The following is a 12,099-nucleotide window of genomic DNA, read 5'->3' as shown; positions in this document are numbered from 1 at the left end:
TCCAACACTTTACCCACAACTGATGTTAGGCTCAAAGGTCTATAATTACCAGGGTTATTTGTACTTCCCTTCTTGAGCAAGGGGATAACAGTTACTATCCTCCAGTCTTCTGGTACTATTCCTGTAGACAATTATGACATAGAGATCAAAGCCAAAGGCCTGCAATCTCCTCCCTAGCTTCCCAGAGAATCCTAGGATAAATCCCATCCAGCCCAGGGGACGTATCTGTTTTCATACTTTCCAGAATTGCTAACATCTCCTCCTTATGAACCTCAATCCCGCCTAGTCTAATCACATGAATCTCAGTAATCTCCCCCACTGTCTTTTTCCAGTGTGAATATTGACAAAAAATATTCATTTAGCACCTCTCCTATTTCCTCGGACTCCTCGCACAACTTCCCACCCCTGTCTTTGACAGGCCCCAATGTTACTCTAGTCATTCTTTTATTCCAGACATAGCTATAGAAAGCTTTAAGGTTTTCCTTGATCCTACCTGCCAAAGACTTCTCATGTCTCCTCCTGGCTCTTCTTAGCTTTTTCTTACTTATTTTTCCAAAAATATACTTTATTCATGAGTGTTGTAAACATACATTGCAAAACATTCAAAATCAGGCATTATGAAAGGTCCAAAATATTCAATAGAATATGTTACACTCTCAGATGCCTCAATACAATTGCAAGATGTGTCACATTTGCTATATTTGATGACAAGTATCTAGTCCAAGGGGTTCTTAAGTTACCAGCTCCTTGGTGTATTGAGTCTGAAAAACTTGAGAGACAATGGCCTTTCTCCACTATGCCTTTGTAGTGGTTGCCATGTATCTCTCACAGGTAGTCCTGGACCTTGAATCATGCCAGTATGTAACACTAAGCTATGATCAACTCTAAGCACTGGAAGAATGTTTTCCACTGAGCTGATAGTCTTCCATCAATAGTTGGTGTTTATCTCTGTGGGTGACCCAGGGAACTGCCTGTAGTGCACAGAGGCTGTTATTGAGCCTCATCACTCATCTTTCTCCAAACCTTCATTCAGGCATATTTCAGAAAGGAAGTGTGCCATGGTCTTTTTCTTACTGCAGCCACTTTGAGGGTGGCACAGAGAGCCCCAAACGCACAAGGAAGAATTTAATGAAGAGGGGGTCTTTCTCAATTACTCGTCAAGTGAAAGGAAAGGGGCTGAAATAGCACAGCAAGTCAGGCAGCATCCGAGGAGCAGCCTGACCTGCTGTGCTTTTCCAGCACCACTCTAATCTAGACTCTGGTTTCCAGCATCTGCACTCCTTGTTTTTACCTAAGTGAAAGGTCCGAGCGCTGATCCTTGGAGCACTCCAGATCCAATCAAGCCTTGTCGACCTGACGCCTTCCATTGGGATTTAGAACAACTCAATGGTTACCCTGTCGTCAATCATTGCAGGTTGCTAAGCTACTAACGTGTCCTGCCTTTTCACTGTGGACCAATGAAGCGATGGGACGCCCGGCAGCTGACAGCCGATTGGTGAAAACGGCTGTCTGTAAGCTTCTGTTGCTAGGGGCGGGGTCGATCGATTTTTTTTCCCTCCCCTCGTGGGACCGCTTGTCTTCTCTCCTACCATAGCTATCCTTCTCCCGAATTAAAAGTTGACCGTTTCTCGGTCTTGCCCTAATTCCTTGTCCAAGAGTCGGGATTGAAAGAGGCGCTAATGGGAAGTTCTCAGAGCGCGGCCCTCCCCGGCGGCAGGACTGAAGGTTTCCACGTTCTTCGGGTAGGTGTGAGGGCTGGATCGGGCGGGGGTCGCCGAGGAACCTGAAGCCGGGGTGTGAGGCCTAGTCGGCCTTCCCCTATGATCCAGCCGATCTGGTTGTATGTCTTTGTTTTAAAGCGGGCGTGAAGTGGGTTCTTGCCGTCTTTGCACGACGAGTAACGGAGACTTTTCCTGCCGAGGGTCTCCACGGTGGGCAGGTTGGGATTTTTTTTGTATGATGGGGGCGGGCTGGTACTGCTGAAAGGAATGAATGGGCCGCCGAATGTTATCTTTTATTCTCGCACTTGGATTTGTTTTGAGCTTTCTTGGTGGCTCAGTGGTTCGCATCTGCTGCCTCACAGAACTGGGGACAGGAACGCACCCTCGGGCGACTGTGGAGTTTGCACATTCTCCCAGTGTCTGCCCGAGTTTCCTCCGGATGCTCTGGCTTCGTCCCACAGTTGAAAGATGTGCAGGTTAGGGTGGATTGGCCATGGGAAATTGTCCCATAGTGTCCAGGGATGTGCAGGTTAGGGTGGATTGGCCGTGCTAAATTGTCCCATAGTGCCCAGGGATGTGCAGGTTAGGGTGGATTGGCCATGCTAAATTGTCCCATAGTGCCCAGGGATGTGCAGGTTAGGGTGGATTGGCCATGCTAAATTGTCCCATAGTGTCCAGGGATGTGTAGGTTAGGGTGGATTGACCGTGCTAAATTGTCCCATAGTGCCCAGGGATGTACAGGTTAGGGTGGATTGGCCATGGGTAATTGTCCCATAGTGTGCAGGGATGTGCAGGTTAGGGTGGATTGGCCATGGGTAATTGTCCCATAGTGCCCAGGGATGTGTAGGTTAGGGTGGATTGACCATGCTAAATTGTCCCATAGTGCTCAGGGATGTGCAGGTTAGGGTGGATTGGCCATGGGTAATTGTCCAATAGTGTGCAGGGATGTGCAGGTTAGGGTGGATTGGCCATGCTAAATTGTCCCATAGTGCCCAGGGATGTGCAGGTTAGGGTGGATTGGCCATGGGTAATTGTCCCATAGTGCCCAGGGATGTGCAGGTTAGGGTGGATTGGCCATGGGTAATTGTCCCATAGTGCCCAGGGATGTGCAGGTTAGGGCGGATTGGCCATGCTAAATTGTCCCATAGTGCCCAGGGATGTGTAGGTTAGGGTGGATTGACCATGCTAAATTGTCCCATAGTGCCCAGGGATGTGCAGGTTAGGGTGGATTGGCCATGGGTAATTGTCCCATAGTGCCCAGGGATGTGCAGGTTAGGGCGGATTGGCCATGCTAAATTGTCCCATAGTGCCCAGGGATGTGCAGGTTAGGACGGATTGGTCATGCTAAATTGTCCCATCCAACTCAGGGATCGGCCATGCTAGGAGAAAGTGAAGACTGCAGATGCTGGAGATCAGAGCTGAAAAATGTGTTGCTGGAAAAGCGCAGCAGGTCATGCAGCATCATAGGAACAGGAGAATCGATGTTTCGGGCATAAGCCCTTCAGGAATGAGGAGGGTGTGCCAAGCAGGCTAAGATAAAAGGTAGGGAGGGGGGACTTGGGGGAGAGGTGTTGGGAATGCGATAGGTGGAAGGAGGTTAAGGTGAGGGTGATAGGCTGGAGAGGGGTTGGGGGCGGAGAGGTCGGGAAAAAGATTGCAGGTCAAGAAGGTGGTGCTGAGTTTGAGGGTTGGGACTGAGAAAAGGTGGGGGGAGGGGAAATAAGGAAGGTGGAGAAATCTGCATTCATCCCTTGTGGTTTGAGGGTTCCTAAGCAGAAGATGAGGCGCTCTTCCTCCAGGTGTCGTGTTGCCATGGTCTGGCGATGGAGGAGACCAAGGACCTGCATGTCCTTGGAGGAGTGGGAGGGGGAGTTGGTGTTCAGCCACGGGGCGATTGAGTTGGTTGGTGCAGGTGTCCCAGAGGTGTTCTCTGAAACGTTCCCCAAGTAGGTGGCCTGTCTCCCCAATGTATAGGAGGCCACATCGGGTGCAGCGGATGCAGTAAATGGTGTGTGTGGAGGTGCAGGTGAATATGTGATGAATATGGAAGGATCCCTTGGGGCCTTGGAGGGAAGTGAGTGGGGAGGTGTGAGTGCAAGTTTTGCATTTCTTGTGGTTGCAGGGGAAGGTAACACTTTCCACCCCGACCTCAAATTTACCTGTACCGTCTCAGACTCCTCCCTCCCCTTCCTAGACCTCTCCATTTCTATCTCGGACGACCGACTCAACACGGACGTTTATTATAAACCGACCGACTCCCACAACTACCTCGACTACACCTCCTCCCACCCTGCCCCCTGTAAAAACGCCATCCCATATTCCCAATTCCTTCGCCTCCGCCGCATCTGCTCCCAGAAGGACCAATTCCAATACCGAACAGCCCAGATGGCCTCCTTCTTCAAAGACCGCAATTTCCCCTCAGACGTGGTCGACGACGCTCTCCACCGCATCTCCTCCACTTCCCGCACCTCCATCCTTGAGTCCCGCCCCTCCAATTGCCACCAGGACAGAACGCCACTGGTCCTCACCTACCACCCCACCAACCTCCAGATACATTGTATCATCCTTCGTCATTTCCGCCACCTCCAAACAGACCCCACCACCAAGGATATATTTCCCTCCCCTCCCTTATCAGCGTTCCGGAAAGACCACTCCCTCCGCGACTTCCTCGTCAGCTCCACACCCCCCACCAACCCAACCTCCACTCCCAGCACTTTCCCCTGCAACCGCAAGAAATGCAAAACTTGCGCCCTCACTTCCCTCCAAGGCCCCAAGGGATCTTTTCATATCCATCACATATTCACCTGCACCTCCACACACATCATTTTATTGCATCTGCTGCACCTGATGTGGCCTCCTATACTTTGGGGAGACAGGCCGCCTACTTGCGGAACGTTTCAGAGAACACCTCTGGGACACCTGCACCAACCAACCCAATCGCCCCGTGGCTGAACACTAACTCCTCCTCCCACTCCGCCAAGGACATGCAGGTCCTTGGCCGCCTCCATCGCCAGACCATGGCAACACGACGCCTGGAGGAAGAGCACCTCATCTTCTGCTTAGGAACCCTCCAACCACAAGGGATGAATGCAGATTTCTCCACCTTCCTCATTTCCCCTACCACCCCACCCACCTTTTCTCAGTCCCAACCCTCAGACTCAGCACCGCCTTCTTGACCTGCAACCTTTTTCCCGACCTCTCCGCCCCCAACCCCTCTCCAGCCTATCACCCTCACCTTAACCTCCTTCCACCTATCTCATTCCCAACGCCCCTCCCCCAAGTCCCTCCTCCCTATCTTTTATCTTAGTCTGCTTGGCACACCCTCCTCATTCCTGAAGAAGGGCTTATGCCCGAAACGTTGATTCTCCTGCTCCTTTGATGTTGCCTAGATTGGCCATGCTAAATTGTCCCATTGTGCCCAGGGGGTGTGCAGGTTAGGTGGATTGGCCATGGGAAATTGTCCCATAGTGCCCAGGGGTGTGCAGGTTAGGGTGGATTGGCCTTGGGAAATCCAGGGTTTACTGAGATTGGGTCGGGTGGTGTGTTTGGATGAGATGCTCTTTGGAGAATTGGTGTGGACTCTGGGCTGAATGGCCTGCTTCCACATTAGAGATTCTAAGAAGCAGTCTTGAAATTTCCAAAATTTCAACCACTAATTGCCTGATGTCCAATCTGTATCTAATCAGTTTTCTTCTTGTTTGTATGCCTATATCTTTAATAGCAATTACTGAGATAATCTTAGCTCAGTTGGCTAGCTTGGCGACAGAACATTTGTGAACCAGATGCATTTTTAACAATCATTCTGCAGTTTGGTTGAGAGTACTGCAACTAGTTTTTCTCTTTTGAATTCCGTTAGTAAATTTTGAATTGATTTAAATGTCCCAACTGGCAGGGCAGGGTTGGAATTCCTGTCCCTTGATTGTAAATCCACATCTCTGGACTACAAGCCCAATAACTCCTATGTTCCTTTATACCATGCATGTATAATTCATCCCTTCTATCTCCGCTACAACTGTATTCTATTATACTGAGCTAATCATGAACGTTTTTGTTTCTTTTCAACAAAGTAATTTCTGTGTTCAAGGCATGATTCCACCCCCCAGCCTTGTCTGTCTCTCGTTTTTGAGTTGTTCAATGATGCTGTTATTTTACGCACAATGTGGTTACCAATCAACTTTGCCTGAAAAGCTCTCTGGTTCAAAATGCTGGACTCAGCAGTGTGTATGATAGTGTTTCTTCTTGGTATCTATGATTTAGAAGCATACAGATGCAATTAGTAGTTAATTATGTCATTTAATATTGCCAAATGCTTTAACAACTGATGTCCCTTTTTAAAATTATTGCATTTTAATGTTTGTGGTAAAATGACTAGGTTAGTTTTGTGGTTGCTCTTGCTCCTGCAGAGTAACTCCTTGTAAAAGGCCTCAAGCAATGCCTCTATTTTTGTCCTAAATAGATGGAATGATCCTGACATCCTGCTAATGTTGATCCATTAATGTTGGCTTCATTCCAGGGAAAGATATTTATGAAAGGAAAATGAATTTAATGACTTTATTTCTGCTCCTCACTATCTAAAATATACTGGAGCTACAAAAATAGTGTTTATGTAATCATAGATTCCTATAGTACAGTACTAAGTGCATCATGTATTTACCAGCTGTCTCAAAGCTGTCCGTTGGTCAGCTTTTTTCCCCACAGCCCTTCAAAATACACCTTTTTATGTGTATGCCACTCTCTTTGGAAAGTTATGCATATTTGCCTAATTTTCACCCATATAATTTCCAATTATAACCCAACATGCTTTATTTATTTTAAAAAAAGTTTCATCTTTAATCTGTGCCCGCTAATTGCGAACTGAGCTACCAGTGGAAGCCTTTTTTTTCCTTGTGGGATCAGAGTCCGTAGTTACATTGATGGCAATTTGTAGCAACTTGGTTTTGCTGTTAAAGACCCTGTGAATGGGGGAATTGGGGTTGCATAGCTCCCTGCAAGAGTAGAGGGGAGGAAATTATAACTATCACTGACAAGGCTGGTGTTTGTTGATTGTCCTTAAACTGAGTGGCTTGCTAGCCCGTTTCAGAGGGTAGTTAAAAGTCAATCATGTTACTATGGGTCTGAGGTTATGTGTAGGCTTGACCACATTAAAAATGTCAGGTATCCTTCCCAAAAGGCATTTAGTGAACCAGATGGGCTTCTGCAACAATTGATCGTTTGCTGAGACCGAGACTAGTTTTCATTTCCAAGTTTTATTAACTATAAATTTAGATTTGCTGCTGTTGTAGGATTTGAACCTCCAATGATAGGATTCGGATTTGAATTGCAGTTAGACAGGGTAGTGAAGAAGGCGTTTGGAACGCTTGCCTTTATTGGTTAGTGTATTGAGTAAAGAAGTTGGGATGTCATGTTGCAAGTGTACAGGACATTGGTGAGGCCATTTTTGGGATACTGCATTCAATTCTGGTCTGCCTGCTATAAGAAGGAAGTTGTGAACCTTGAAAGGGTTCAGATAAGATTTACAAGATGTTGCCAGGATGAGGGTTTGAGCTATAGGGAGAGGTTGAATAGACTGGGGCTATTATTCTGGAGAGTTGGAGGCTGAGGGATGACCTTTTAAAAGCTTAAAATCTTGAGGATATATCTCTCTCACACTCTCTCACACTCTCTCACACTCTCTCACACTCTCTCACACTCTCTCACACTCTCTCACACTCTCTCACACTCTCTCACACTCTCTCACACTCTCTCACACTCTCTCACGCATGGGAAGGGTGTAGAGGGATATGGGCCAAATGCTGGCAACTGGGACCAGAGTAATTTAGGATATCTGGTCTGCATGGATGAGTTGGACTGAAGGCTCTGTTTCTGTGCTGTACGACTCTGACTCCATAATTGGAACTCATGTCCCCATACTATTGGTCTGGGCCTCTGATTTACTAGTCCAGTAACATTGCACTGTACCATCATCATCTTGCTGAAATAGGTATCAAGTAGATCCTATTTGCACATTGATAGAATTACTTTCTTAAGTCATTTGAGCCTTTATTTCAGTAGGTGAAAGCTTTGACAACAGATTTCAGAGTTGACTTTTTTGACTCTGCATACACAAAGCTGAAAGCCTTTTGAATGCTTGCCATTGTAAGTTTCTTAGTGTTGGGTTTCTAGTTTAAATGCCGTCAGTTTACTTTTGGCATAAGATAAAACACTTGAAGCAGGCCTATACTTCACTGTTTCACAAGAAAGTATAGCACGAGAGTACATTTTCATGTGTCAACTCAGCTCTCTGTGAAAGAATCACCCCAGGCTCAGGTGCTTGATTTTTCAAATCTGATTCTAGACTTTGAGGATCTAATCTTAATTGACGCAACTCCTTAACACACTGTCTAAAGTGACTTTGCTTGCTTTGCTGATCTAACGAAAAGTTGCCTTTCCTCTGTTTTGGCACCTGTCTCCACTTTCTATGTCTCACCACTAGCTTTTACCCGGTTACAGCAATCACCTTTGCAACCTCTGATTGTAGGATACATAATTTGTGCAGTCAGTCATTGAACCAGTTATGCATCCAGGTTCTCTTGTTTGATCACCTCGAGCAGTATTGTCTTGTTGTCTCGCGCAACGTCCTGTTTGTACAGGATCGTACTGGAAAATATGGGTAACCTCAAATGTCTTTTTTTTAAACTGATTAACCTTTTTATATTGCATAAAGAAATTCATAGCATTCCTCATCTTGAGGTGATTTGCTCTGCTATCTGTCCACTTCAACTCCACTGTCCTCCCTTCCAGTTCCTATCTCCTAGGAATGTTTGCCCTTTTTGTTTTCCAGTGTTGACTAGATTCACTTCCTTCCCTCTTGACCTGGTCTGCCTCCTGAGCAATCAATTTCCTTTCTTAGTTCAATCATTCCTAAATTCATTAACACTTTTTATCCAATATTCTTGGCAGCTGTTTCACAGGCTCCATCTTCTATCAAGACTGATTCATCCAGAGCTGTGCTGCTTGGGATCCTATCTTACGTGATGATCCATGCTGCTCCCAATCCCATCCCTGCTGACTTTCACTGCCTGGCTGGTCCCCCAGTCTATAGACACAAATCCTTCCTGGCTTTAAATACTGCAGTGCCATGCTCAACACTACTTATGCAATTAGATTTTTAGATTAGATTAGATTACATTACACACCGACCTGCCGAAGCGCAACACACCCATACCCCTACATTTACCCCTTACCTAACACTACGGGCAATTTAGCATGGCCAATTCACCTGACCTGCACATCTTTTGGACTGTGGGAGGAAACCGGAGTACCCGGAGGAAACCCACGCAGACACGGGGAGAATATGCAAACTCCACACAGTCAGTCGCCTGAGGCGGGAATTGAACCCGGGTCTCTGGCGCTGCGAGGCAGCAGTGCTAACCACTGTGCCACCGTGCCACATGTTCCTGAATACGCACTCTGGGTTGGTTTGCTTCCTCCCTGTCTTCTCTGTCACCAACTGCAGTAGAGCTTTCAATTGCACATTTGAATTCTGCTCAAACATTTACTTTACCACCATTCTTCTTTCAGAAAAACGTTTGTCAAGTTGTGGAATCATACTTTCTAACAAGTTCCCTCATTTCTCTCCCTTTTACTACTTTGCTCCTTTTGAATTCCCTGTGCTGTCAATGTTGTTGTGTGGGAGTGCTGCATAGATTAAATTGCTGTCCCTCATGTCAAGCTGAAATCCCAACTGTCAGTTCAGGTTGTTGTTGAGAATGAGTTGTGATGAAGGGTACTCTACTTCTGAAGTGCAGACATTTTTCTCTTAAATTCCCAATAACACAGATCCATTGAATATCAATCATTTGGCAAAAGGAGCACCTTGTTTGGCAACATTGCACTTTTGTGGTGATTTGTGTTGTAAAGTACTGATGAGATATTTTAATGACTTAATATACTGCTGTTTAACTGTAAATATAGAACTGTCTCAGTTCAGTATATCGTTAATTCAGCCACTGTGCGTGGGAGCATGCTGTGGAAAAACTTCCTGTTGGATTATTGTGACCTGCTGCAGCACAATGCAGTCATTGTGTAGAGCGGACAGGAGCACTTTTACCATTGCAAGGAATTGTTAAATGGCGGGACAAATGTTTTACATACACTTGTACAAGAGGATGTTACAACCCTTTTTAATAGAACTTTGAGTAATGAATCTTTTTAAAGACATAAAATTTTCAGAAACAGTTTAATAGAGCTGCAGCAAGCACCAGCTGACCCAGCGCTGCAGAAGTTACAGTGAGGATGTGCTGTGACCTGATGGCAGACTGGAGCTTGAGGGTTAAACTTGCCAAAACTGTGAACTTGATTTGTTTCCAAGCTCTCCTGAGCTTGGAAGTAACCCACCCCAGGCAAAGTGCCAAGTGGAGTTTTCCTGTGCGGATTTGTTTCTCTCTTGTTAGGTGCTGAGGAGGGAGAAGAAAGCACTTGTAGTCTACAGTACTGTCCTGAGGCACGAACAGACTTTCTATCTGAGAGGGGATAGGCAACAGTGAGCTCTGCAGTATTGGCTCCCTGAGCTAATCAAGTTGAAAAAGTGGCTTTCCTCTGTGGTGTTAAGACTGTGATTCAGACCTTCCTCTGAGTCCAGGTGAATTGGAGCTACTGGGATCCAATTGTATCTCCTGAGTGGTTATTTCCCATTTGACCGCAAGCTGGCAGGGTGCCAGCTGTCACTTGGTGGGTGGCAGATTTGGCTCTGAATCAGAATGTTGCGCAATCACATTCCAGTCCAGAGACGAGAGCCCAGAAATCCAGACTGGCACTCATGCCAGAGGTAGGCAGTGTATATCCCTCAAACATTATCTGTTTGTGATCTCATTTCTGTTTGTGGGAGCTTGCTGTTCACAAATTGACTATCTCCACATTTCCAACAGTGATACATTCAAAAGGCTTTCATTGACTGTAAAGTGTTTTGAGGTTGTGAAAGGTATTAAGTAATCTTTATATTTTCTTTATTTATCTCTCATTCTTTTTTTTCACTCCATATAGTGGATTGCTTCTCTGCATGGGTAGAGGGCACAGCTATTTTCTTTTACTTGGAAGTGTAGATCATACTCAGAGTCACAACTGAAGTGTGGGCCCTTTAATCTTGAAAGAGTAACTGTGTGATAGTTTTTGGGCTTGATATCACATCCTGTTTTGGGATGGTGCTGTTTGTGCACCAGCTTTCTCACTCCATTTGGATTAGGTAAGGAGTCCATTTGACCTATCACATCTGTGCTAGCTCACTGGAAGATAAACTCATTTAGTTCCATTTCCCTGTAGTCTTGTATTTCAAATAATTATCCAGTTCTTTATTAAAGGTCTGGACTGAATCAGCCTCCACCACACACCCTGTGCATTCCAAATCCTAGCCATGTGCTGTGCTGTCTACAAGCCGCACTGCAACAACATTCCAAGGCTGCTTCAACAGCACCTTCCTAACTCGTGACCTTTACTGTCGTTGATTTGAAGGAATTTGTGATTGCAGTTACCTAATATCGGCAGTCATATAGAAGTACAGCACGGAAACAGATCCTTTGGTCCAACTCATCCATGCTGACCAGATATCCTAACCTAATCTAGTCCTATTTACCAGCACCTGGCCCATATCCCTCTAACCCCTTCCTATTCATATACCCATCCAGGTGCCTTTTAAATGTTGTAATTGTACCAGCCTCCACCACTTCCTCTGCAGCTCATTCCACACACACACCACCCTCTGCGTGAAAAAGATGCCCCATAAGTCCCTTTTATATTTTTCCCCTCTTATCCTACACCTATACCCTCTAGCTCTGGACTCCCCCCACCTCAGGGAAAAGACTTTGTCTATTTACCCTATCCATGCCCCTCACGATTTTATAAACCTCTATAAGGTCACCCCTCAGCCTTCGACGCTCCAGGGAAAACAGCCCCAGCCTGTTCAGCCTCTCCCTGGCAACATCCTTGTAAATCTTTTCTGAATCCTTTCAAGTTTCACAACATCCTTCTGATAGGAAGGAGACCAGAATTGCACGCAATATTCCAACAGTGGCCTAACCAATGTCCTGTACAGCCGCAACATGACCTCCCAACTCCGATACTCAATGTTCTGACCAATAAAGCAACGCATACCAAATGCCGCCTTGACTATCCTATCTACCTGCGGCTCTACTTTCAAGGAACTCTGAACCTGCACTCCAAGGTCTCTTTGTTTAGGAACATTCCCCAGGATCTTGCCATTAAGTATCAACACTTTGTAGCAATTTTCTGCTGGTTTGAGTTTAGGAAGCAAAAGGTAAAAACAATGACTGCAGATGCTGGAAACCAGATTCTGGATATGGGCTTCGCTGACTTGCCCAACATTTATTGCCGAGAGCACAACAGC

At 46.0% G+C, this 12,099-nt stretch overlaps 1 protein-coding gene across 1 annotated transcript in view; it reads left to right on the top strand.

The window, feature by feature from the left end:
• Window positions 1–1,556: 1,556 nt before the first annotated feature.
• The window catches only part of LOC122543390 (Golgi reassembly-stacking protein 2-like), a 69,731-nt gene continuing 59,188 nt past the window's right edge, over window positions 1,557–12,099 (top strand). The window contains exon 1 of the mRNA XM_043682075.2: window positions 1,557–1,742. Coding sequence (XP_043538010.1) covers window positions 1,680–1,742 — 63 coding nt within the window. The 5' untranslated portion in view covers window positions 1,557–1,679. The remainder of the gene's footprint in view (window positions 1,743–12,099) is intronic.

This window comes from Chiloscyllium plagiosum, unplaced genomic scaffold, assembly GCF_037043375.1.
Source record: "Chiloscyllium plagiosum isolate Xiang-an unplaced genomic scaffold, Cpla_swu_hap1 HiC_scaffold_53X, whole genome shotgun sequence".
Lineage (NCBI taxonomy): Eukaryota > Metazoa > Chordata > Chondrichthyes > Orectolobiformes > Hemiscylliidae > Chiloscyllium > Chiloscyllium plagiosum.
Note: the sequence above shows the minus strand (reverse complement) of the source record. Positions and strands in the feature narration are given on the sequence as shown.